This window comes from Dendronephthya gigantea, unplaced genomic scaffold, assembly GCF_004324835.1.
Source record: "Dendronephthya gigantea isolate DGI-Jeju-01 unplaced genomic scaffold, DenGig_1.0 000004F, whole genome shotgun sequence".
Taxonomy (NCBI): Eukaryota; Metazoa; Cnidaria; class Anthozoa; order Malacalcyonacea; family Nephtheidae; genus Dendronephthya; species Dendronephthya gigantea.
The window spans coordinates 1,837,102-1,865,008 of record NW_021163014.1 but is presented as its reverse complement, the minus strand read 5'-3'; the positions used below and the strand labels follow the sequence as shown (position 1 = coordinate 1,865,008).

Sequence of the window (27,907 nt, the reverse complement as noted above, 5' to 3'; positions counted from 1 at the left end):
TCTATTTTTCAGCAATCCCGTTATCCACAGCTGCTCTGGACTCTGTTTTTTTCTGTGCTGATTGGTGCACTGTTGTGCCCATCTTTAAATATTGCCAAACTTTCATTTATTTTCTTCGCGTATACAAATTGCAAAGCTGCTAAATCACACTCGTTTGAGACATCTAGGATACCCGACTGGATAAACAGCCAGAATAAACTGGTACAACCAGAGAACACATCCCTCCACAACCTTTCGATTTTCTGATAGTGGACACTACGTCCTGTAATGTGACTTTCCCAGTCAGGCCCTCTTAGTGGATGAGTCAACATAAACCAGGCCACGTCAACATTCTCACCTCCCTTGTCTGACCGGACCCATGATGGTAGCCCATACTGAGTAACGGCATGCTTGCTCGAAGTGTGAAAAAACTGTGGCAGCTTTGTTATTGATGAAACAGGACAAAAAACAATCATACGCAAAAACCCATCAATTCCTCCATGGATGACAAACCTCCACCTATAATTATAATGAAAGTGATACATCAGTCAGAAAGCGCAATTGAAGATAAAACAAAAGTTATTACATTTCAGTTAATCGATTTTGAAGGAAGTGAAGATTTTGTTACACGAAATTAGCAAAATACAGACCCAACGGAGTCGAAAAGAGGCCTGTTTCCAATTACGTAAATAATTTTATAGCAAATATGAAAATAATAAATTATTTTTTCCAATGTAAATTTTGTAGTTTGTAAGGGATCTAGCGAAGAAATTACATAATCATTTACCAATTTATTTTGACTTTATGCAATAAAATGAAATGTATAAACGAATTTCAAATTCTCATCCCTATCGGTTGTTAAATCGAAATGTCGATTTCATGACCTTTTCCACTAGCATTAGATTAGAAACTTTTTAAACAGGATGATTTTTTCTAGTGATAAAAAATCTTTAGACGGCAAGCCCTCAAAAGGAAAAAATATAAATGAAATTTTCACCTTGATGCCGTTTTTACACACAGTAAATTATAACAGGATATCTTTGAATGACCCTTTTTCTGCGTACAAAAAACTATACCTGATCAATATATGATTACCATCAATGTGCCGAAGAGCTAGCGGAGATGGCACTGAATATAGCTCCTACGATTTATGACATTTAATTCCAAAGCCGAATAGGAGTTCCAGCGGGATGAGCACGGCGCATTGGCTCCCTGACTTTTCTTTGCTAAACTCTGTGATCACGAGCAGCTAGGTAACCCGTCATTCTTTTATTGCCTGTTTATGGCTGAAATCTTAATATATTTCTCTGATTGTCGAGTCAAGTTCTTCCAATGTTAGAGTTGAGTATCTTCCTCTTATTGGCATACCAATTAGATAATATAATGAAATATATATTGTTAAAATGCAATACTTACCAGAATAACAAAATAAAATGTTGCCAAATTAACATAATGTGAAGTTCAATTTTTGCGGAAATCACTCCTCGTATTATTTAGGACATCTTGCACGCCCGTATTGGTTATGTGTAGTATGTAGTATCGTGTCTCTGCGCTAAAGTAAGCTACACTTCACTGATTTTTATAACAGATGCGAGTGCGACTTATATAAGTCATACTTAAATGGCCTCAGTAAATGCAAATTGAGCAACATTTGTAGAGGACGAGTGCTACCTCAATAAGCCGAACATATCGCTCACACTCCAGTCATGCTCGCACTTCAACAGCATGACGACTTGGCCCCTCTATGCAAATTTATAATTATTTATTTCTGCATAAATTGCTGATAAATATTCCGCATTAATTATTGTTTTCAAAGTCCATAAACAGCAAAGTACTATATGCAGTTAATTTATGCAGTTAACTGAACGGCAGGTGAAAGCGTCCTCGTGCAAAAAATTCGGAGATTATATTCAGTAAAAGTTGCTCAAAGGTGACCTTGGTCGTTGTGTTAACTATTTGCTGGCGCAAGCGAGAAAAATGAATTACTTTATGAAGACTTTTTCAAACATATTACAGAATGCGCGCCTAAGGCTATTTCAATATTTTCTCTGGCGCAATTATTCGTGAAAACTTTGGTTTACATTGCGCATGCGAAAACCAGCCATCACTCTCTTTGGTATCATCTTCTATCATTCATATATTTAACGACGTGATTTAAATCGCGACTATTGCAACACTGTGGAAGGATTCTTCGTCTTTTTAACACAAACACACTTTATAATTAAATACATAAACATAAACAAAATGACACATGAACAAAGACTGTATTCAAGGTTCAAGACCATGTCCTTGTTGTAAATGTTATTAGGCAGTGGTGTATCTTATTGATTCGCAATGTTTGATCCGCTCTTTCGTCCAATTGCACTTGTCAGGGAACCTTCCTCTACTATTTCGTTAGCAATATTTATATAAGATTTCTGAAACGGTAAGATTAAAATTTTCATGTTATACTTTGGTCAGAGACATAGCGCGGAAGTGCGAAATCATATATATGAAGTTATTACATTATAAAATAATTATAATATAATTATTAAACGAAGTGAAGACTAATCAATTTGAAACTATAAACAAAACTACATTTTAAAGAGTATGCAATCACTGGAAATTTTGGGCGAAATTTTCATATTGATGTGTTGGACAATGTTATGAAGCAACAATGAACAATAATTTATTTAATGTACACGGGTATAAATAGGCGGGAGCGGTTTAAGTTCGGGGGATTTAAAACATGCGTGAACTGTAGATACGAGAAAAATAATAATGGTGGGTTTTTTTCGAGTCGAACGAACTTTGCTAGGGGAAGGTAACAATATAGCTAATAATTATTTAGGTCTCCAATAGCTTACAATGGCTATTGCAAATACAAAAGAAATTTCTCGGACAGAACTGAATGTATGAATACTCACCACCCATTTATCCTTCTAGTTACGCCATAAAAATTGACTAATTTTACACGATCGCGTTTAAGGTGGCTCAAAAAGTTCCATTGTTCATCACTTTGTCACGTTAAAACAGCACATTTTTAAAATTGTTCAAGAGATATTGGGGTTTTTATATATTTTGAAGCCTCTAATTTTTAATCGTATTAGTTTTAGTAAGAGATTGTCCGTTGCTATGGCGACATACGTGTACAAAATTAACTCCAAAAGGTTCAATTTTTTGCGAGCTTTATTTTACTTAAAAGAAAAAATAACAATTAGCAAAAATAATATTTTTTTCCATAATTTTTTTTGCCATTACAATTTTTTTTCTATATTTCGTAATACGAGAGACATGTGTAGTACAATACAGCATGCAAATTTCAGCATAGGTCACCATACGAAATAACGAGATATAGCGCTTTTTTTGCCAAAAATGGATTTTTTTTAATTATAATGACGTGTGCAATTGCACGCGCGGGGTCTAAGACACGCATCACGTGAAACAAACACACGTCATGGATGCTGTTCTGATTGTTCTGATTCTGATAGCAGCATTTATGTTGATATTTCTCCCTGGTTTTGGCAGTGCGTTCGAAAATAAAACTGCATGGACAAATTTTGCGAGGTTATTAATGTTTCCACGGGCAAGAGCGCAACGAAATATGCTGTTTCGAGCCACCTTAAATTAGAGAATTTTCATTCTAAATTGATGGACAAAAAATTACTATTCATATATACGATAGAAGAGTGACCGGGATTAAACGACGTTTACGACGTTTTCAGGCAACGTCTCAAGAATCAATACAACTTTACTAATATCAACTTTACTGACGATTACGACTAATATTAATTTACTGACATTTTCTAAGGGATTCGTGCTCTGTAATTACGCTACATGAACTTTTTGATATTCATTTGCGATCAACATTAACATGAAATTTTTGCACATTATCTGCTATAGAAGGATACATAAAATTGTACCTCATTATCCAGCATCATGTTTTTAAGCAATTCATGTATTTCCTCAAATTTTGGTCTCTCTGAAGGCTCAACTTTCCAACAATTTGACATTATTCCGTACCTAATAAAAAGCAGCGGAAGTATAATTCGAGATTGTCATAGTTTGCCACCAAGATAAATACGACGATACTAGCCGAATATGCAACTTTTGAAAAAGAACAAGAAACAAGCAAATGTTGCCCTTACACTTCATCAGAACAATGTTGCGGCTGTGACATGCGACAACCAGACCCCACATGACTAACAATATTGTAAGGGGAAATGTTTTTGTAAGGCTCCTCTCCTATGAAATTTTGAAAAACATGTCAGATATTTCAACCATAAAAATAGAACATGTACAAACGTGTGCATGCATGCATGCATGCATTGGAAATTCAACTTTGTTGTTACACGTGCGCGCACTCTGGACATAGAACGCGAGTACCTAGTGTTGTAATTTCATGAAGTAGTACGCCAAAACTCCACCTATTAAAATAAGAACACGAACCGTGAGTTCCTCTATAATCATGAAACTTATCAAGGACGAAAAAAAGAGAAGTTCTCGAACAGATTTTGAAAGAGAAATATTGGTTTTGAAAGAGTGTCGAACATATAGGGGTTTGAATGCGATCGCAACTTCTTACTAAATTGTGGTTTGAAGGCTGATGCATATTTAATATACTATCCCGAGCAGGATATTCTATCTTGTAAATACTGTATGATATTAGAGAGACAGCTTGTGTAATTTCAATTTTTTGCAACGATTTGCTTCGTAGATATTCTAGCACAAAGTTAATAACTTAAATTGCTATTTGCAGACTTGCAACTTACACATCACTAGCAGTTGTAAAGCGATCATGAAGAAGACTTTCCAAGGCCATCCATTTTATGGGAAGCAAATTCTACAACGAAAAATTTTACTTGAAATTATGACTCATATTAACCATTCATTTCAAACCGCATGAAAAACGCCGTATTCCAAGGTATTCACATGTGAATACAGATTGGAATAAAACACATGTTGCCAGCGTATTCCAACGTGGAATATTTGTGTGAATACGGCATCGTATTCTTTACTATGCTAAAGGCTAATTTCCACTCAGGAAAACAAGCAGGGGATCGGATCGGAACGAAAGATAATCCGCGCGTGCCCCATCTGTAGAAATTTTTGGCTTATATTGATCCGAAAGCGTCCGAGACCGGAAAAAAAGAATTCAAATAATTTTAACTTTTTTTATCCGATCCGAAATCACTTTATGGATCGGACCAGGCTTGGAAAAAAATCCGATCCAATCCGATCCGCTGCTCGTTTTCCGGAGTAGAAATTAGCCTTAAGTGTGAATATGCTGTGAATATGCGCGTACTCCGAACAATTTTCACACTTGGAATATCTCACTTCTCGCTTAATTCGTGTTTCCACAAGATAATTTTCTGTAGCTGACATTTTTTAAAATTTATTTTATGCTCAAAAATGGATGTGGAATTTTATTAATAATTGGCGCAAAAAGCGAGCTTTCAAGTTTTAAAATAAACATTGATCAATGATCGACATTCGTACTTGTAAGAAAGCTTTTTAGTGCATATAAATATGGGTCAGTCAAGAAGAGAGTCAAGAACGCCACGGTTAAAGCGGCATGCCAGCGAGTATTTCAGTATTTGTATGCTACGATTCTACGAAGAAAATGCGCGAAACAGAAATGAGATTGCATGGCAAGATACACACGGCATGCTATTAATTCTTCACCAGTTTACAATGATAACGAATATTAACCATTTTACAAAGATTCATTTTTTATTTTCCAAATTTTGATCCCAATGCGTGTAAAAGGACATCTTCGGTGAGTGACTGAATATTGTGTAGTTGAGCCGGCCTATAGATTATACCCTATGGCTATGACCATGTGGTGAGTATTCTTTCACGAATTATCTTGTGATAAAAAGTTAATGGTTTATGCGTCGACAGTCTGTGCAAAGGTTTAAGGATTTATTGTCCTTCAAGTTTGTCTATGAAAAAAATTATCAACGTGAACAAACATGATCTTTTGGTTGCCATATTAATTTGCATAGCATTATATGCCATGATAAGATTATTTGAGATTTTGTATAGTTTAAATGTTATCCAAAATATAAAAGGTATACCAAAAATGGCGGCGGCAGAAGAATCTGATTGGTCGAGAAAAGTAAACAAAGTATGATCGACCAATCAGATTGGTCGAGAAAGGTAAACAATGAATGATCGACCAACCAGATTCTTCTGCCGCCGCCGGCATTTTGGGTAGGTACAACCTCCCTCGTGTATTCACGAAAATTTTGGCAAATTTACAAAGTTTGTGTACGTTTTTCTAACGCTTTCCTTTGAATTCAGCATTATTTCTATTATGAAAGTTTATAGCTTGATTATTCGACTTAAACCTGCGGTAGGCATGTGCATTTAGCAGTCGACGTGCCGTTTTACTATAGTAATTTGTGTTTTAATATGTCAACATGTTGAAAATTGAGTCGAGAGTTTCCTTCCTTCCCAATAATTATAGTAAATTACGTCGCTAGGTGCATAGTCAAATGGCAGCGCCACTGGAGCATACATGGTTCTAACAGAAGTTTTGTTGCAATTTACATATATTTTAATTCATTTTAACATATATCTCAAGTGCATGTTGTACGGATTTTTATTAACTTCAACTCATCTGTCTGGGCTTCCTATGACTTAACTAGAAATACATGCATGCAGCAACCCCTCGCTATTTCAAACCAAGTACACAATTTCCTGAGTTAGCCTGACCTAAACTTATATTATGAAATGACACAAAACTCAAATCAGTCTTAAAGTTTCCATCATTCAATACAAAAATAATCATAAGGCTAGTGTAAACATTGCCCGTTCAATTTTGCTGCATTATACCATGCCAGCAATTAATTAACGGTTTAAAATCGAAGTTTCAAACGATTAAAACAGTACAAAATCTTCACAGACGAAGAAAAAACTTCAAATGTTATTTTATTCTGTAATTGCAGTCAACGCCGGGGGCTAAAAGTTTCAGTATAATTTATAAATATATTGTGTATTTTTGATACCAAAATTCAAATTACACTTTCAAAAACACTTTTTGAAGTTAAAGCAAAGGTGTAATAGCCCTTCACAGGTTTATGCGTTTGCATAAAAAACTGAATATTTAACAAATATACGGAATACAATGCTCAAAAGTATACAAATACGGCTCATTCTTACCGCGAAAGCAATACGAAATAAACAAAGTAAACACGTACCCTTTGTCTTTGAAAACATATAAGCTTGCAGATTATGAATTATTCCTCTTACACGGCTTTGTTTTGACTGTATCCACGTTTATCTTTGCTATCTGTCATGCTTCATATATCTTGTTTCTTCTCGTTTTACTTTCTTTGCACAAAGTTTATGAAACGCTTTTACAAAAATGTTTACGAAATGACAGTTGAATTGCTGACGTTCTCATTGAAATACAAACTTACTGTCTTAGCCAATCAGAACGTTCGTTGATTACCAGTCTACACTCGTTCACATTTCGCGCATGCGCACAAGTACCATGACCATTGAACGTCCATGGTCCAAATTTAGGCGACTTTGGATTCCGCTATGTTCTCCTGGGTCCCGGGTGTAATTCCTAATCTCCGGGCGGAATTAGTACCCTCGCACGGTGCTCCGCACCGGCTCGTGGACTAATTTCGTTTAACCGAGGCGAGGGGTTGCTGCATGCATGTATTTCTAGTCGAACTCATATTCGCACGTATTCACCTGTGAATACTCGGCTGCAATTACTTCACAACGACGGAAATGGCACACGATTTTCACGTGGACCACTTATTTTGTATTGGTAAGTTGAGAAAAGTGTGCGGGGATGCTTTTTTCCTTAATTAACAGAAATTTCGTCATGCACGTTTGGCCTGTCCAAATATGCAAATTTTCGTTGCAAGAATGTAATTCTCTTCATATAATAGAATAAGTGTAATGGCTATGAGTCAAGAGGTAACAGTTACGTAACTAGAACGATAATTAGGGGGGGGGGTGAATATTCATATATCCAGCTCTGCCCTACGTATTTCTTTTGTAATATTGAATGATTAAGCACTCTGTTGGGACCCACAAGTATATGAATGTTTGCCATAAGCATTTTTATGCAGGATGCAGTAAAATTTCCTTTGTCGACCTTCGTCGAAAAGCGTTTCGAACTTCCGTTGTACTTTGGGTATGCGTACATTTTATCACAATAAAAACTCGTTGTTCCGCGGTCAGCTGTACCATTTTGTTTCGAAGCAAAAACAAGGCTGCTTTAAATTTAATCATATTCACAATTTCAAATTTTTCGTGTTTAGCATTTTGTAAGTTTCATTAAATCCCCACGCGCTAAAATTCGTTTACACGGCATTCAAATTTTAACACTGCGTGATTTCAATAGTTTTCGGGTTTTTTTGAGACACCCTGTAGTTAGCCCCTGCGAGGTAATTAGAATTTATTTTTTGTGCTGCCTTAAATATAAATGCTAAAAACAATGCTATTTTATGCAATTTGCAATGCAGCAATTCTCCTTTTGAAAGATGTACGTTTGCAACGAAGAAACATTACATTTTATTTTTATAACAATCCATTGAAGTTTCTTACAGAAATTTTTGTAGACTCTTTACTAATTTACATCTCTTAAAAGGACAATTGCATTAAAAGTTGCAAAAAACAATTGCATTGTGTAACCGGGCCTTAAGTCGATCACCTGATGGTTTTTTATGTATTCCTTAGCGCCACCAACATCTCTCGCCAAACCAAAATCAGAAACTTTTGCCAAATTATCGTCACCAATAAGAATATTTCTAGCGGCCAAATCACGATGAACAATCTATTGAAAAATATAAGAAACACGTTCAAAACACTGTCAAAGTCACGACTAATTTCGAAATGTAATAATAAAACCAATACCTTGTTTGTACTCCTAAGATAGCGACATTTTAAAAACACTGTTATTGTGTTCAGATAAAATGAGTGGCGTAACCAGCCTGACAATTTTGTCCTGCTATGTAAATTTCGAGTTATTATAAGTATTCATTTCCTTAGAAATCTATTGTTTATACGGTCAGTGAACACTAAAATATTAATTAGCATAGCAGGACAAATCGACAGGCTGGCTATGCTACTGGATAAAATTATGTGGATATTTGAAATATTTGTAAAAATAGGAATATTATCTGGCTTGACAGGGATTATAGTGATTGACTTTTGCACGAGATGCCTGAGTAAATTTTCGGCCATTCACAATCATTATTCACTTTTCCTCTCATGTATGATATATTGTGCACGTGAGATCAAATAAGTAATTAGATTAAAACATTTGACAGAACTAAATACCTGGATCAAAAGTCCTAAGTCGTTGCTAAGCTTAACTGTCACATTGTAGGCTGATGCAAGCTCTTATGTCAATCAATTATGTTTTATATGCTGCATGGTCGAGCATTTTAAGTATTAGGTCATCAAAAGTTTAATGGATTAAAGTAAAAGCGTAAATAGTTTGAATTGAAAGATATTGTTTTCGGAGGTGTTGTTTGTAAATTTTGTTAGTTGATGATGATAAATATTTTAAGCTGTGAACAAGTTTTAACATTGGTCGATTAAGCAAAAAACAACTAGTGCATTAACGCCTTGAACAAACAAGATATCAGAGCTGAAACGAGCTTCTAACGCCAACCCATAATTCACTCACAACGCTGATTAGCTGGATAAGGATCAGCGTACTCGGGTTGATGACGTGTGCAAGTGTCCCTCAACCTTTACTATATAAAAGAGCGTGCACATGCAACACCCGACGACGTGAAACGTTGCAGAAGCTCAACAGTACAGAACAGACGAAAAGACAGAACAATAAACGACGAAGATCTAGAAGAGATAGGCAGACAAAGAAGAAAACATTTCATGATCATTTGTTAATTAATTGTAAAGATATCCCACCTCGGGTAGAAATAAAAGCAACTTAACAACACAGACGTCACGCGTACATTATATTTAACGTTACATTCTTGCGTCGACAGCATTCGGTAATTTGAAAACTAGAACGGCAGTTGACATGCAAGATTTTACATTCGTGTATCATTTCAAAGAAGAACGGCTCTCGTCATCTTCAAAGGCTCGATTTACTTCAGATCGGTAAAAAACGTCGCTATCTTAAGCTCACTAGTATTTTCCTATCCGAAAATTGTGGTGTCTAAATGGTAAACGACTTGAAACTCGGTACGTTTTAATGTAGCTACCCTTTGGGAAGAAAGATGGATCATTCCATTTGAAATATCTGCAGCAATTTTTAGCAATTGACCATGATTTAAGGTCGACGCCAAGTTAACATATTTAGCTGGGAAGTCTTCTTCTTTTCGTTGAATTCGACTGTTGATCAGTAAACTGCGTAGACTTCCACCAGGACAAAATTCCGTAATTAAATGAAGCTTTCCTAAAAAAAAAGAATGAAACGTTTATGACAATTCTTTTGTAAAACAATGCTTCTTTGATTTCTGGTCCTTTTTTCCCCGGAAAAGACCGCGTCAATTTATCTGGAAAGTAATAGAAATGTAATTTGAGTGTATGTTTCATTGCCATGTGTTAGCCCTTATACGACACCGCGAAAATTGGCAAAATTGAAAAAGACTTGAAAAGATTGAAAAAGCAGCATTCGTTAATAGTTATAGGCTTCAAACTTGGTGAGAAAAATATTTTTGAACACTAAACAAAATATATATTACGTCTTGCACCAAAAATCTGAAGCTTGCACACGGCAAAAGCGAATCGTCTAAATATGCTTCTGTGTCCTTCTCAAAATGACCGTTTGACATCTTTCAGATGTGAACATACATGTATGTGTATGTAAATGTGTATGATGACCTGTCGAAAGGCTGCAATATCAGAAGCAGGTTATTCTATATCTTTTTCTTTCAAAGCGATACAAAAATGCACAATTGTATGGACGAGTGATCAGATTTTCGGGTTGAAACCAAAGCCCTTATATACAAAAGCCATGTGCTATTTCCAATTCATTTCAAAACAACCTTACCCGGCCACAAAGACCTTTTGATCAAAACGTCATTTTTTACTTGCTATATTTTAGGCAGTTGTTATACCACATTACCACATTACCACATTTGATGTCTTGTGTATATATGGTTTCATTTCATTTCGTTTCATGTTCTACACTGACACTGTTTTAAAAAAGTACCATTAGCAACGAAAGAGTGATTTGAAAAAAGGATTTTTTTGTGGTACAAACGGTACAAATTATAAACTCTCGGCCATGTTGTTATAGAAGCCTAGGCAAAATGTTATTCGTAAAGCCCCTTCCATTTATCCTATTATTGCAATTTTTTAGCGCAAATGAGGAATTCGTTGATGTATATAGCTACTGTATGTACTTTTTAGGCATTATTTGCTAAATAGCCGAATTCCCAAAATTTGTATGCTATTTGATCAGTCGCAAATTCTAGGACTCAGCGAATCGTGCTTTTAAGCGATAGGCTAAATACAAGCTATGCATTGCTTTTTTTCCCATTGCTTACCTTCTATTGTACAGCCACCAATCAATTTTATGACATTAGGGTGGGGAATTTTGTTTACTTCCTTTAGTATTGTTAGTTCCGTCATCAATTCTTGGAGATTAGTCTCACTGGCACCACCTATGGCGGAAAATCAACCGTTATTCAATTTGTTTGGGACTGAATCAAGTATTGAAAACGTCATTCGTATCATAGAAACAAGATTCTGTACTTTTTAACATTTTTACAGCAACAATCTCAGGATCTTTTTTGTCAATTGTTAATAATCCTTGCTTAACAATTCCAAATTGCCCTCCTCCTAGTTTTTTGTCCAGCAACTTGAGTTTATCTGGTGCGATCTCCCAAGACTCAAGCAAAACAATATATGAAATGCTTTCCTCCATGGCCACATCTAAAATGATACCGAATCAATGATTTGGGATGACGAAATTAGCTCACATGCCACAAAAAGTTATTTAAATTATTTGAAAACGAAGAAATTCAAATAATTTGAATGCATCTCGCGGGAAGCGCACTCACCTTGTTTCACAGCGAGATTTTCAACATTGCTACTACACGATTGTTGTTCTGTGAACATACTATTTCTGTTGTTTGGATTGTCGACACGATTAAGACGCCAAGAAAGAAATGTCTGCAACAGAGATCGGACATAATGCATTTAAAGTTGCTGGGTGAGGTGCACAGAGGTATGTGAGTATATATTTTGAAAATTTATATTATGTATGCATGCATTGATCACATTGCCCTATCAACGCGGCATGATACGATATGATATATATAACAAGCATCTAAAAGTATAATTAAACAATTTATATACCACTCTTGGGAATTATTGTGGGAATTTGATATGAATGATATAGTCCTAAAGGAGTAATATTGCCAACCAGGGGCGGATCTAGGGGTTGTCAGATGACGAGCCTAAGTCAAAAATTACACATAGTCCTGGTTGAATTTTTGAGCCCTCGGCAAATGAGTCATGATACCGGATACCCGCTTGCTTTGCCTCATCGACGTCTGATTCTAGGCATTTGATTGGCTTAGAATGAGTTTGACTTATCTTTGCGGGGGTCTGACTCATCTGCGCAATTTAAGCGTTTCCGATTGGCTGGTGGAGGGCTAATACTGGTTCTTCATTGGCTTGCCTTATCATTGCGGGGGTCTGACTCATTCGCCAAATTTAAGCTTTGCTATTGGCTGGTGAAAGAGAAATATTGATTTCTTATTGGTTTGCTTTATTTGACTTAAAGGATAAAATATATCCTTCTCAAGTAAATAAGGAATATTGAAAAATTTCTGGATGATCGACAGCGGATATTTTTAAAAATCTGTTGGATTCTACTGTTCGATCGCGCCATTTATACGAATTCGTATTTTAATTTTACAAAATGGCATTTCATCGTAATGATTTGAGGTTCCTGCAAGCCCAATACAGATCTTTGTTAGGAAGTTCACGCTACAAATAGCGAATAATTATGTCGAATAGCTCTCAGTTGTCGTCTTGTCGAGTAATATGGATAATTCTGTTACCTCGTGTGCTCGTCAAAATGAGAAATCTACTGAGATAAGGTAAAGATTCATGTCGCTGTTCATATAAATAATACTTCTATAAGTTCTTATAAACCATAGTCCTATATAATTTGCTATGTTAGCTGTATATTTGAGCGTGGTTCTGCATTAGCATATATTTGCATTCGCCAGTCGTAGTTCGGTGATATGATCGATTATTGCATTGTTTATTTGTATCAAGTATCAACCAAGATTTGCTGTATGAATTTACGTCTAACCAGCGCGTAAAGAAGATTTATATATTTGGAAAATCATGTAATCCATGTTTATGTCAAAAAGCACAAACGTAATCATAATTACCACCAAACCAATATGGCAATTATGAATTATAGCGCATTATAAACAATATTGCATAACTGTGATATTTAGGGTAAAGTGTAAGCGGCATTAAGCACATATAATATTTGGCATGTAGCATAGCTTGGAGCAATTCTAGCTTATGCTGTAACAGTTATGAATATTATTCAGTCACTCTTACAAATTGACCGCATTCATCATTCATGTTTTTATTCCATGCCCATGGTTGTAATTTCCTATTATTTCCTGTTATTTCGACTCATGTGTTTCTGCTATTAAAATTGTGAAAGCTCAGTAAACATTTAAACATTTTTAATGCGTACTTTTCGCTTATAATTTTTGTATAAATTTCGCGTTCAGATGATAAGTTAATATTTTTCGAAATGTCGTTATTCCGGGTGGGCGGGGGTGGCAATTGAACCACCTCCCCGTTTTTACATCCCATATTTTGACTAACGTGCGAAAAATTTCAGATCCGCCCCTATTGCCAACCAGTTAGGAGGTTGAGTAGTAGTTGGTAAAACAATGAATTATAGTCGCGTTATGCAGTCTCATGTCACATATTCGCAATTCACCCATAGTGAAGGAAAAATAATTAAACAATAATACAATCAAAGTATATAATTACAGTATAGCTTTACGAGCTTAAAACATCTACACCGCTTGCTTGCCAAGCAACATATTAATTTAATAATCTTGTGTGAATACCTCGATTGATTTGCTGCGCTCTCTCTGCAAGTTTCTTTTTCGTAGTTGATACAAGACCAGCAGGGCAAATATCACGACTAGTAGTGCCGCAATTGTACCACCTGCGATAGCCCCAGCGTTAGAACTTTGAGATTCAGATCGTCCAGCTGGAGCAATTTCTGCCGACACCGAAGCAGAGCTGTTTCCAACGCCTACATCATTAACTGCCTGAAGTTTGATTGAGTACGCACCAACTTTATCTTAAATTAGATACAACAACTTTAACGTCAAACCTAATTAAGGTTCCCTTTTTTGGTGGAAAGCTTCTGACAGTTTGGCTTGAATTTTCCATATATCTAAAAATGCTATACTCACATAAATTTCTTAAAATATATTGTGTTGACGTGACGTTAACTTTCGAATATTTTTCAGAGCTCCTTTTCCAAGACAATACATAATGTTTAAATTCACCGTTAAGGTATTCAGGTCGCAGCCATGATATGTTAAGAGAATTTCCTTCAACATTTACCACTATGTTTCGAGGTATGCCAGGATCTGAGAAATGAAAATAAATATATCTAGCCAACACGAATAAAGTGAGACACATATATTATCGAGCTAATTAGCAAATGTTGCACATTATCACTGTTTGTCTGGGAAATGAGAATGCTTTGGCAAGATAATTATTCTAACATAACAAATGGGGAATCGATTAGTCACATGGGGAATTGATTCCATTACACTTTTGCTCTAATTGATGTAACACATTGAACAATGTAATTCATGAGAAACGAGTTTGAGTGCATACTCACAATCTGATAAAGTAATAAATTGACCACTTAAAGTCTTTGTTTTGCATCCAGGCCCATACAGTATTCCGTAGCTGTAATTGTACACTGTGTACGGTACTAAAATAAGACGAAAATATTCTAGCGACTATATTCAGAAAAATATTGCATGAATCAGAGACTTTCAAAAGAAATATTAATAATATCAACGTTAATGAAATATTTGAAAGATAAAGTGTGACGTTTAGTCTTGAAGATTTGTATACTGTCCGTTTTGGTTGTTTAATTATTGAACTTTTAACATCTGGGGCCGGTTGTATGAAAGCCGGATATCGCTATCCACCTAATAGTGGTTTCTTCAATCGCTTTAAAATCGGGCGTTTTTTCCCATAACTTTGATCAAATCCTAGTGTTCCTAAATCGAGGATCCTCTTTAATAATTTAGGTTCTAAAGTATAAACCTTATCGCGCTTCGAGCATTTTTAGAGCGGTTGAAAAAATCACTATCCGGTGAATAGCGCTATCCAGCTAGCCTTCGTATAACCGGCCCCTGAATGATAGAAACATGAAGTATCGACTCAATTTCTGTCATTTAAGGATAAAAACAGTGGTTAAGTTCTAAATTGAAAGCAATCTGTCGTTTTTTTTTCAACAAGTAAACCAAAAACCTTAAAACAATTATACTGTTAACACACAACTACAGTAAGTACATTAATATTCCGAAGTTGACCTATTCAAGAGAGATGTATTGAGTTTTGACTTATCGACAGTTTAAGCTAAACCGGCTTGATACAACCACCCCCCTGGGTATTATTTAACAACGCTCCCTGATTTCGCTCTAGATCATGAAAATGGACAGTGGAGACCAGGGGGGGGAGGCCGCACATCTTTGGCGAACAAAATTATTGAAATAAGTAACATTTAGGACTTAGCCGTCTCACTCTTTGAATCGCCCCGCGGGCCTTCATGAACAACTTAATTTATGTAAGAGAACGTTCGTAGCAACTGGTATTGTTAACTCCACATACCCAAATTATGAATTTGGTATTCTCGCTGACTGATGTCCAAATTTTCTGTTTGTATTCGACAAACTGTAAACCTGAAACCATTATCTTCTGGATCATTATGGTATTGCCAAAATAATTTTACTGAACGTCTACTTGGAAAAACGTCGGCACGTATTGGCTTCGTTACTCCTGACGTTGGGCAACTGTGAACTGCAAAGTATAATTTTGAATGGAATGGATTTTGAATGTTTCGTTGGTAGCTATATTTCGCTGAAATGGCTGTCGGAACCACTAATAGGAGTCGGGGATCGTGTAATGCGAAACGACTTTATATGCAATATTTGCCGCTAAAGTGTAAGGTGTACAGTGATTATATAGAACTTGAATTAAAATTAAAAATATAAATCGCATTGTGGTTATATTTACGTTGTTAAAATAGGAAAATAGCTGTTGTCAGGTTGGTGATCTTGCTTGGAATAACGTTGCGGCAGTTTTTTGCTCCTTCCTCGGTACGATCGGCATTTTTTTACTGCTGTGTTTATAGAGGAAGGTTATACGTATCTTGTGTCATGAGTTTACTGCACGAAATACAAGAGACAAATGGTCCGAATTGGGTAACACGAGTAAGCATGTTTCGAACACAAATGGCGTTTAAGGATCGACATGCAGCGCCGGGCGAGGGTACAAATTCCGCCCAGAGATTAGGAATTACACTGGGAACCCATGCATAGCGGAATCCAAATTAAGTTGTGCAAATTCAATGCCATGGACGGTCGACGTTGGGTGGTTTTTTCAGTGGCGTTATTTATTTCTTTAAAAATTCATTGTTTTCAGAGTGAATGAACACCAAAATATTAGCATAGTTATGTACCTCTGTGATGAGAAAGAAAGAAACTATGAGTATTTTGGAGCGATTTTACTCGTATATAACAAATCATCATGCAGTCCTATAACACCAATGAATTTTGTTGCTTTTTTCTTACTATTGTTTAAACTAGGACAAGATAATGGTTTAATTAATTTACCTGGTCGAGAAGTGTGTCGTATGGTTATTGGTGATGAAATTTTCATTAGGCAACAATGGTTCACCACAGCGCAAAGGTATCTATAGGGAAATTTGTCTCGATCTCGCGGATTATCAATTAACACGGCTTTCCATGTACCACTTGGGCTGTTCTCGCTGCTTTTCCAGTCAAAGTGAGTTGTATTCAAAGTGATAATGCTACCGTTCCTACTTATTCTGACCCAGCGGATCTTTGTTGCATTATTTCCTTCCCCAGTGCATGTTATATCCACTTTACCAAATCCCGTGAAATTACTGGCGGCTAATTGCGAATTGACTGTCTGAATACGAATATATGGTCCAAGTCCTATATTTAAGATAATGAGTCAAGCCCGTACTTAAATAAGCAGCATGTTTACATTCTGAGCTTCATTTAGCTTCTTTTCAAAATATGATATGTCTATGCTGCATACCTAAATATATATCAATACTGAGGTTCGCTACGCCTCTGAATGAATGTGACTAAAGCATACGTTCAAAAAGATTCAAAGCATGCAAACGATGGGCAAATTTTACATCCGAGGAGCAGAGCCAGATGCCCATCTCACATTGTTATAAGCAGAACTGTAGATATGCAGAACTGCATGACTTGACTTCCACATGACTTGACTTCCAAAGGTGTACATATTTCATACAATAATTACATAAGACAAACCTTTTTCAGTTGTAGCTGAGATTGGTTTAGAGCTATTACTAGTCCCAAAGTGATTTACACAGCGCAGTTTGACATCATATGAAGTATAGCCAACTAAAAATGGTAAAAATGTATCACTTATCAAATGTATTTAAAAAAATATTTAAAATTTTAAGAGCTATAGTAAACAAAGAGGAATTTCGTTTCAAACTAATCGACACATTTGTCTACATTAAATTTTTTTTCAACTTAAGCTAATCAGAATGCCTAAATTTTTAATGCTTAATGTGAAATGGTAAATAATGCATGTACCATTTTTCTGGAAGTAGTCAATATAAATTATAGGCATTATGATTAGGATACTGAAAATGAAAACAAAATTGTTGATTGGTTTAAAACAAATTAAAGTCCTCCTTGTTGCTATAGTCTATTACAAATTGTCGTATTATAGATAAGTAACTGTTATGATGTGAAAAGAATATTTCATCTTAAAATTTATCTCACTGCATGGGTGAATGCCGCGGTGTGTCCTACGTACGTTTGCTATAGTGAAACGTGTAAGTAGTCAATATTCGGAAGTAGTCAATATTTAGGCATTCTGATTAGGATACTGAAAATATAAACAAAATTGCTGTTTGGTGTAAAACGAAACTCCTCCTTGTTGTTATAGTCAATTACAAAGTTTCGTATTGTAGAAAAATATACTGTTATGATGTGACATGAAAACTTAGTTTTAAAATTTATCTCACAGGGTGCTGAATACCATTCAAACTTACGTAAGTTTTCTATGATGAGATTTGTGGAGGTGATATTTCTCTTTGCGTATTTCTCTCCCAAACCAGTTTTTTTCCACAGTACTGTGTAATGCAGGAATATACCATTTAGATATTTTGGCCGCTCCCATGTTACGTTGAGTGCATTCTCTTTGACCGCCAATAAAATATTTTGAGCCTCGCTAGGTACTATGAGAAAGTTGCAAAATTTATTTGTCTGAACAGAAGAACTAAATTTGCGTGCAAGTTTTAAAGATTGCGCCATTTAAGAAGGCTTTTAGTGCATGCAATTTTGAAGTGAAGGAATTTTGGTGTATGCGCCAGTTGCATTTAATGAACACATGCACTGACATCCCACTTGGCATGTTGTAAAACACTGACCGGACTGGACTGGACTAGAAAAACACTGCCTCGGTGAGTGATTTGTAAATCACAGATTGAGTCAGTGGTTTAAAAATCATTAATTGGGTCAGTGTTTTACAAATCTCAGAAAGATCTTCGAAAATAATTCCGTAAAAAACAAAATAATGCTGATAAATCACCAAATAATTACAATTAGCCTGTTGCCGTATCAACAATCATTATCTATTGTTCATTTAAGAAGCTGATTGCCATACAAGATGTACTCAGCCAATCTTGGCAAATTCGGTCCATAACACGGCGTCAACTCGGGGTTAGGGTTAGGGTTTGGATATAAAGGGTGAATTTGTCGTCTCTAGTTGATTAGCAGAAGAGTCAATCTAAACAGTTCGACCAGCTAGTTGGGCTATTTATAACTGTGATCTCCCGAGCATACGGGTCTTGAGTCACAAGTGGGGTATTTGTGTTAAAAATGGTGAGCAAAGACATCGAGGGCTATATTCACAATGTATCCAACATCAAGACACCACGTTTTGGAAATGCTACGTATTTTGATTTCACAATTCAGGTGAGTGGGGAAAAGACACGTGTTGCGTGTTTCAGTCCAAGCAAGTTTGAAGCATTAACTCAAGGAAAGGGTCAAAGAACTAAGTACTAGTTTATTAAAAAGCGTAAATGTCTGTATCATTATATTCTAGATATTTTTAAGTGCAAAAATTCAGCAGTGCTGCTGTATACAGTAGTGATATATCCACAAGATCGACTGATATCAAATGATTTTAATCAATACAAACGTACTACAGTCACGCATTTCCCCCAAATTGGGCGGTTGTTCTATACTTGTAACTAATATATATTATATATAACGTATGATTAAATCCATCACATGTTACATCATGTTACACTACATGTTACACTTGAACTTCTATATTTTACTATATATATCTTGACATGTTACACATGTTACACCTATACTTTTTTAAATAATCAGTATATTCTTTTTAAAAGTAGGTGTAACATGGTGTTAAATGTGTAAGATATATAGTAAAATATAATTGTTGCATAAGTAGGTGTAACATGTGGTGTAACATGTAGTGCAACATTATGTAACATGTAGCATAAATATTGCCCATTGCACAAAACATAAATGTTTATTGTTCATAAACTTTGGTCTCTCTTTAGGCTATATTTTGCCATAGTAGTCTACGAATTTTAAATGTAATAAACAACAAGTACTGAATAATGTTCCGCATTGTTTAGCATATATATTTCTCCCATTATTACAAGTATTAATACAAGTTGTGCAAAACACCTAATGCACATGGGACAATATATTTCTGTTTGTTTTCCGCGATTTTGTGGGATACTTTCCATCTTGACGCCATCATGTCATCTTCGGCTTGGTCGTAAGAGTTGTAACAGCCTTTATACTTGATGATACTCTTTGAAGTTGCAAATATTGGCGTATCTTCACTGATGCAAACGTCGGTGCTGAAGTGATTCTTATGAGCTGGCATGTTAACTCTATCTCCTTCCAATAGTAGCAGAAAACTCTTCCAATCGATTAACTCCTTGTTCCATTAGAAATCATTTAAAAAAATTATTTTTGCATGTTCGGGCCCAACGCATGCATATTTATTCTCCGCTGGATTCGATAATTTTGTGAAAATTAACTCCAACGGTCTTGATGGAAACGTTTTTCCAGAGTTAGTCGTCATAACTATCATCACATTCCGGTACTTCCTTCGTCCTATCAGCAATAGCTCTCTAACGGCAGCAGCAAACAATATAGGATGGACTTTGTTGATCACAAGCACTTCTTCAGCGCATCCCAACCATTTTCCTTCGCAACATGTTAAACATTCACAATCAGCAGCCTTGCGTATCAAATCTGTTCGTGAGGCTTTTTTTCGTTGTAGACGTTTCGTCGTCTTCATTATCCATGTTTGCTCTATAAGCTCACGCAAGCCCATGAAAGTACAAAATCCGCGAGATCTTTCTTCCCCTCTTCGCCTTGCTCATTCGCAACAGCTAACAATTCAGTCTCAAACTTAATTTCATGTTCGACACTGAACTCTGCCACTTCCAAATTTGAAAGTTTTTCCTTCGCTTGGACGTTGTAGCAGCCGTCTTACCATCCACATTAGACGATTTTTTCTCACAACGCCTTTTTCGATATGTTTGTTGACAGCGCTTTGTTCTTGGAGAACCAACTTCATCGAGATTCGGGTGCCCTGTGGTGTGGAAGACTATATCATCATTCATCAGATTTGCTTACGTACAGCTATGCAGTGTAGTAGCCATAGTGATGAGAGAAGTTAACAGTTATACCGTGTTCTTCTTCAAAAAATCTCTTTGCTTGGAGCCATCTCTTCGTACCACTGAGTTTCAAGGTAACGTGGTAGTGATAACCGCCATCTTTATGTTTTTCCAGGCAACATAGGGTAAACGGAATAAATTCAGGGACGGATAAAAATGATGAAGCTTTTAGGAAACCAAAATTTTATCTGTCAGTACCAATTTAGGCTGGCGTGTAACAAAAAACCAAGAGTAGTGTAAGTGCTAGAAGTTAATGAAAGCTTTTATATGAATTTTAAATAAACAATACGCCTGTTCTGGCGTAATCTCCGGCGTGGCGCGCTCGTGCCAGTCTTCAATATAAAGCTTCTGAACATAAACAATACAGTTCACATTCATTTAGATGCCTTGCGAACCTAAATGTTGTTCGATCGCAAAATTCAGAAGCACATCGTACTTTAAAAAGTATAAAAGTTCAATTGTTCAAAAATGTAAGTAAACCGCATAATACATTCACTTTGTCTTACACTTTACCTTTGGAATTTGTGCTTATATAGTTATATTAAATTTTCAAAGGCTATCTTTAAAACCAGGAACGGGGAATCGAGGAAAGTTAATCGAACAGCATTAAAAGAGCGGTTTATTTTTTCCTCTTGGAGTAATTGCTGTTTCATGCGAGCGAAATCGAATCGCACATCGAAAAATTAGCCAAAGCTGTGCACCACAACTCTTGGGAGACAAGACTGGGACATAAATAAATCCAATCACATACACAATTAATTTATTTCAAATACTAGTATATTTCGCGCCATTACAGACTTGCGACGACGAAAAATAACAAAAAAAATAATCAAAAATAAAACAAAAATAAAACAAAAACAAAAACTCCGTCGCTGACGCCTGAGTAAAAAATATTTACTTACCGTCGGGTAGTGTCCAGAAAAAACCGAACATATCTAAAGGTAATTTGCAATCATCTCCATATCGAATGTTGTATTTGTATGTGTACGATTTAAATGGAACTAAAAATTATAAAATAAAACCGATAAATTATATTAAATGGCGACTCGTAATTTTAGGTTGCACTACAAATAAGGCGTCGGGCAATAGCTAACTTTCTACAAAAACCATGAAGTCCGTTCATCCAGGGCATCACTTGTGTTTATGGACACCAATGTAGGCTAAGCTAATCATAGGAATCCCAATAAATATTTTTGAAATAATAAAAGTTAGTCGAGTTGCTTTGTCATTACAGTGACGTCAGTGATCGCCAAGCATAAGATCGATATAGTATTGAAAAGGATGGAAACTCTTGTAATAATATACACATACATACGAAATTCACTTCTAAAATATGTAAACAAGGAGAATCCCTAAAATAAATGATCACAAATATATTTTAGATACTCGAACCACATTATTCCATAAAAAATATTTTAAAAAATAATGAGTGAAAATTTACAAAAAATGTAAAAAACTTTAACATATTTGCCGAAAAATGTCGAGGGACGCTACGGAACATATATGAAATGAATTTAAGGAACGAATCAGATTGGTCAAAAAATAAAAAAAACGGCGCACGTGTGCTTTTCAAGAATCCAGTGGTTTAAAGCATTAAACGCAAACAAGACAAATTTTGTAGCTAAAAAGATTTTTTGAAAATGCTAAAATGTTAAGCCGAGTGCATAGAAGATTGAAACGCGTAACTAAATATTTATATTTCAATAAAAGTGATTAATATAATAAAACACATTCGGAAAATGACAATTAGCCTCCCAGACTCTCGACAAGCACACGCTGTTTGTTTATTTTTTGAGTAATCAGATTCGTTCCTCAAACCACATTCCATATCCCGCATTGTCCTGCGATATTTTTCAGCAAATAGGCAAAAGTTTCGTACATTTTTTGTAAAATTTCATTTGTTTCATTTTTAAAATATTTTTCATGGAATAACGTTCTTCGAGTATCTAAAATATTTTTGGGATTCTCTTTGTTTTCATAAGAAATTTGCTAGTCAATTTCGTATGTATATGTATATTAATATACATATAAGTAAACACATTTAAAGGCTTTTGTAAATGATTACACTTCTAACAATTTAGTAACTTATAGTCTCTTTTCAATATCATCTTGTACGTGCATATCTTTGACGATATCCGATTTCCACCCTTGAAGTTTTTATAAGCGTTCTTTGGATTTAATGTCGGGAAGTTCTTTCCAATTTCTGTAGCACCACGAGCTCGAAAGCTATGAAGTACTCCCGTTTAGCGTAACTTAATGGTTTCAGACAATATAATAATAATAATATTAATAATTTAAAATCTTATATAGCGCATCTCCTATAAATATCCAGAAGCGCTTTACATTAAAGGGGTATAAAATTACAATTTATGATTATTTACAATACTTAGATAAAATCTTTATATACAGTTCTAAACAAATATGTCTTTAATCCTACTTTAAAACTATTTACAGACTCGGACAGTCTTAGTGTCTGTGGTAACCTATTCCGCATATTCCGCATAAAATTATAGCGCATCATCTATAAATGTAGTGGAAATCTTGTATACGAAACCACTTCATTACCCAAAATATATTAGTTTGTCGTTTTTAAGTAGACTAAATTTGTAAAAACGTAGCCTTTACTGTGATTTAATTTAAAGTTATATTCGCTTGCTGAAGATATCTGTTCAGTAAAAACCCTGGACATGTACCTTTATTCGATCTCGAGATAAACACATCTTTCGACCCTGTCGATAATTGTCTGCTTACTAGAAGGAACATGCACATCACAGGGCGAAACAAACCAGCAAAGCATAAAACACTCATCGTTGCGCTCTTTTCTTTGAGCGTTGCACCTTCCCTCATCTCTACAATTGTCTGTATTACGTCGACCGATGTTGTTTTTTTCTTCACCGCGATAGGCGCCTTTCTTTGCTTTTTCTCAGCATCCACAAGCTCTTTGCACAACCTGGCCTCCAGTTGATTGAATGTAATTGGCAGTAGACCGTGGATCCACTTTAATGCAGAATATGTGCGATCGAGACACCTCACTGGCTTGTTAACTTATCTAATAAAAGCTCAAATACGATGACGCGTGCTCCACAGTCGTAGGTAGAGCTTCGGACAATTTATTCTCTTTCAAAAATTGCTGAAACAAAACACTTTTGCAAATCATACTTTTTTACTGTAGAAGGTGCTCTTCACTTGAGGCCACCTTTAATAACTTTTTGGCTGATGTCCTCGACAGATTGCAAAATTTATAATAAGATAAAGCATACAAAGATTCAAAAAAGGAACAAACAAAATAGATTGAGTAAATAGACAATAATTTCGGGCGTGAAATCGTTGAATATTAAAGGCACATAAGGAAATGATCAGTCATGATCAGGTGTCAAAGTCTATGTTGAGGATAGTGGGGGTTACGTGTCAGTTATAATGGTTGTGTATGGACATCCGAGGTTTAGGGTAATGCGGGGCAAAATGCGACAGTGGGGCTAAATGAAACAGTCTGATTCTTTGGTGCTTATATGACGTTCTATTTAATTATTCATACCAATAATCATCGCACGACTCGCTCCTTCATGTATTACTAATACTAATTACACATACATATATCGCAAGCATGACAAAACCGTCATGCCAAGAAACAACAAGAAAATTCATTTATGGTTCGCGATCACTGCCGTCAGTAAAATAACTGTAACGGCCGCAGCGCAAGCTGTTCGAAACAACGACGATTTTGCTATGTCATGACGCGTTTTAGAGTTCGAAAAAACAAATTCAGGGATATATTTTCACAGGGAACAATTTCATAGTCTTGACCAAGTAACAACCTTACTCCTCGAGAAGCATTAAAGTTGTCGATTATAATTGTCTTAAACAATCAACGAATATATAAAACTAAGTTTATGCATTCCTAATAACTATATACCAGCTAAAACTACCATAACTATATCTTAAACTAAAGGAATATTTGGCTATATACAGATTATGAATACGTCATCAGATGCACTAAAAAATGTTCTAAAACAGCTCAATATAATCTTATCATGCAATTACTAAGACTAACACGCTAAGAGAGAAACTACAAACTAACTAAATAACAATCGTAAAAGAACGACGGACAAACCGAGATGTTCGAACAGCTGGATGAATTACGAACACTTGTTCGAAACTTTTATTAAAAGTTTCCTCGACGAACACAATTAAGCAACTGATCGAAAACAAGATTGTGCAAACCTTTACCTGTCCCACATCGGAACTAGTTACCGCGTCTGGCGCGTCATATAATTAACCAATAATTAACCAAAAAGTTCCTGGTATTGTTCAATCGAGCTGAAAGCCGCTACAATAACAACGCAACTGGACAAACTTTATCATTTCAAAGATATTTATGGGGATTCCTATGAGCCGATTCAAAAATATTACCCATGCAAGTTCTCCTATTTCGGATTGCTCTGAACATAAACACTCACAATCATGGCCAGAAATTGCGGACATGGAATATGCAGATTGCGGTAGCAAATTTGCATATCTGTTCAAATATTATTCGTTTATACAGAGCTATAAATTATATCGCGCATTCCTAAATTTCGCAAAATATAAGAAAATCATTGCATCTTTGGAATTTGCCCTGGTTGTTTCTTGTGTCATATTAAAGATCCTGAAGTAATATTTTGCTGGTAAATGTTTATGTGGGCTCTGCATTTTTATTTTATTTCTACGCTATTACGGTTTTAATTTCGTTTTATATGCATGGTATTCAACGTGATAAATGACCAAAACTTTGTTTTGAAAATGCAGGACGAATACTGATAAAACATTTTGAAATAATGCCTCAAAATATTAAGATTAACTTTCTCTGCAACGAGCAATTAAGGCAAATTATAATCGACTACCCAAAGCTGTATTTATAGCGTTTAGTACTGTGCACATTACAGTTTACTATAAGCTCACGAAGCTTTATTTTGACACCATAATTATGCAAATTTAGGCGGAAGTAGAATGTTAATTATGTCCGAATTTTCTGGCTATGTGGACATAGCGACCAAAATGGGTCGCCGTTAGATCATATCGAACTAACGTACATGACGTCATAAAATTTTCAATAACAATAACCCTAACCGTAATTAGGGTAAAGCCAGAGATACTATTACATAAGTATATGATCACTCCTATACTGGGTATGAGGGTAACAGACATTTACACTTTCGTGTACATTTATCAATGTATAAATGTATCATCATTCATCGCCATTTTTATTTTATCATTTTTATGAACCAGCTCTAGAAAGACTTCATGTAAGACTTCTGTTGTTATACTTCCGTTATTGCAAAATTTATGACGTCATGTACGTTAGTTCGATATGATCTAACGCTGACCACCAAAATGGTGTTGAAAAAACTGTGAAACAGTTTATTAGAGGCTAGTCCTAACAATATACTGAATATCTGTAGGATTTATACCGTTAATAACTACGTATGCGTAAGTTGACTGTTGATTACTTATAATTATGCAGAAAAGTCAAGATCGTATGAGATTGGTACACAATAATGAATAATTATATATATCCCTATAGTAGAAACACATGCATGCAGCAATCCCTCGCTATTTCAAACCAAGTACACACTTTCCTGAGCTAACCTGACCTAAACTTATGCTAAAAAAAGGATTAAAAAATTGGGCTATATTTATCATTTATAGACCTTCTGCTCAAAATATTACTCCGAAAGGATGTTATATCCCGAGGGCTTCATCATATCGAAACAACCGTCGATTATATCTTTTTCCTCCAGTTTGAAATTGTTGCCAGTCTCGATATAGTCGTGTGCGAAGCAAATGACTTGTCATTTGATTGATCAATGATTCATCATTTGGTAAAAAAATCATAAAGCTAGTGTAAACTTTGGCCGTTCAATTTTCGCTGCATTATACCATGGCAGCAATTAAGAAATGGTTTAAAATTATTGACGTTTCAAACGATTAAAACAGTACAAATCTTCAGAGACAAACCAAAATTCTCATGCAAATGTTAAATATTCTATAACTGAAGTCGACGGCTAAGAGTTTTATAGTGTATACATGCAGTTATATTTGTGTCATATCAAAATCCAAATTACACTCTCAAAAACACTTTGGAAGTTAAACCGAAGGTGTAATAGTCTTTCACAGTTAGTTATGCAAAAAGTTAATGCCTTTGCAAAACGGCACAGAAATAGGAAAATTATACAATAAACCAAATCCTTACCGTGCAGTAAATAATAAATAAACAAAATAAACTTATTCCCTAATGCATGATTATGAATTATTTCTCTTACACCGCTTTGTCTTGAACTGCGTTCATACTGTTCTTAGTTATCTGTCATGCTTTATTTTGTTTCTTCTCGTTTTATTTTGCACAAAGTTTATGAAACAGCAGAAACGCTTTTACAAAAGAGTTTACGAAATATCAGTTAAATTGCTGACGTTCGCATTGAAATACAAACTATCTGTCTTAGCCAATCAGAACTTTTGTTGATTACCAGTCGCTACTCGCACATGCGCATAACTGACTTTTTATGCGCATAACGGTCGAATGCTAACCGTCCAACGTCCACGATCCGCCGTCAATGACAGGACAAATTTGAATTATGTACTCACGGGTTCGGGGTGAAATTCCTAAACTGTGGGCGGAATTAGTAGCCTCGCACCGGCTCGCAGGGAAAATATAAATGTAGGAATAATTATATAGCAGAAATTTCGTATCCATACGCACCTAGTCCACGGATTACGTATTCTCGGGTTGTAATACTTAGCTCCTTTATAGCAAAGTTTTCAAATTGAAATGTAAAACCTTTATCTTCAGGATCTGGGTCGTAAATCCAAGTAAATTTAACTGAACGTTTTGACGGAATAGGCGTTACTTTTACATGTTTAAAAAGAAGTGGACAATCTGTAAAATAAAAGTTGCATGAAATAAATTATTTTCAATACATACATTAG

The 27,907-nt window shown here is 35.4% G+C and overlaps 1 protein-coding gene across 1 annotated transcript; it reads right to left on the bottom strand.

The window, feature by feature from the left end:
• Positions 1-20: 20 nt before the first annotated feature.
• LOC114544793 (fibroblast growth factor receptor 4-like) lies at positions 21-27,699 on the bottom strand. The gene is made up of 20 exons (XM_028563316.1): positions 27,681-27,699; positions 21,847-21,945; positions 18,269-18,454; positions 17,514-17,606; positions 16,821-17,165; positions 15,817-16,005; positions 14,813-14,908; positions 14,376-14,555; positions 14,022-14,260; positions 11,970-12,081; positions 11,662-11,841; positions 11,454-11,570; positions 10,164-10,357; positions 8,639-8,761; positions 4,731-4,801; positions 4,345-4,385; positions 4,107-4,203; positions 3,882-3,981; positions 1,056-1,120; positions 21-498 (listed from the first exon to the last, which is right to left on the bottom strand). Exons 2-20 carry the CDS (start codon positions 21,875-21,877, stop codon positions 21-23), a joined length of 2,937 nt encoding a protein of 978 aa, XP_028419117.1. The 5' UTR covers positions 21,878-21,945; positions 27,681-27,699.
• Between the last annotated feature and the right edge of the window lie 208 nt (positions 27,700-27,907).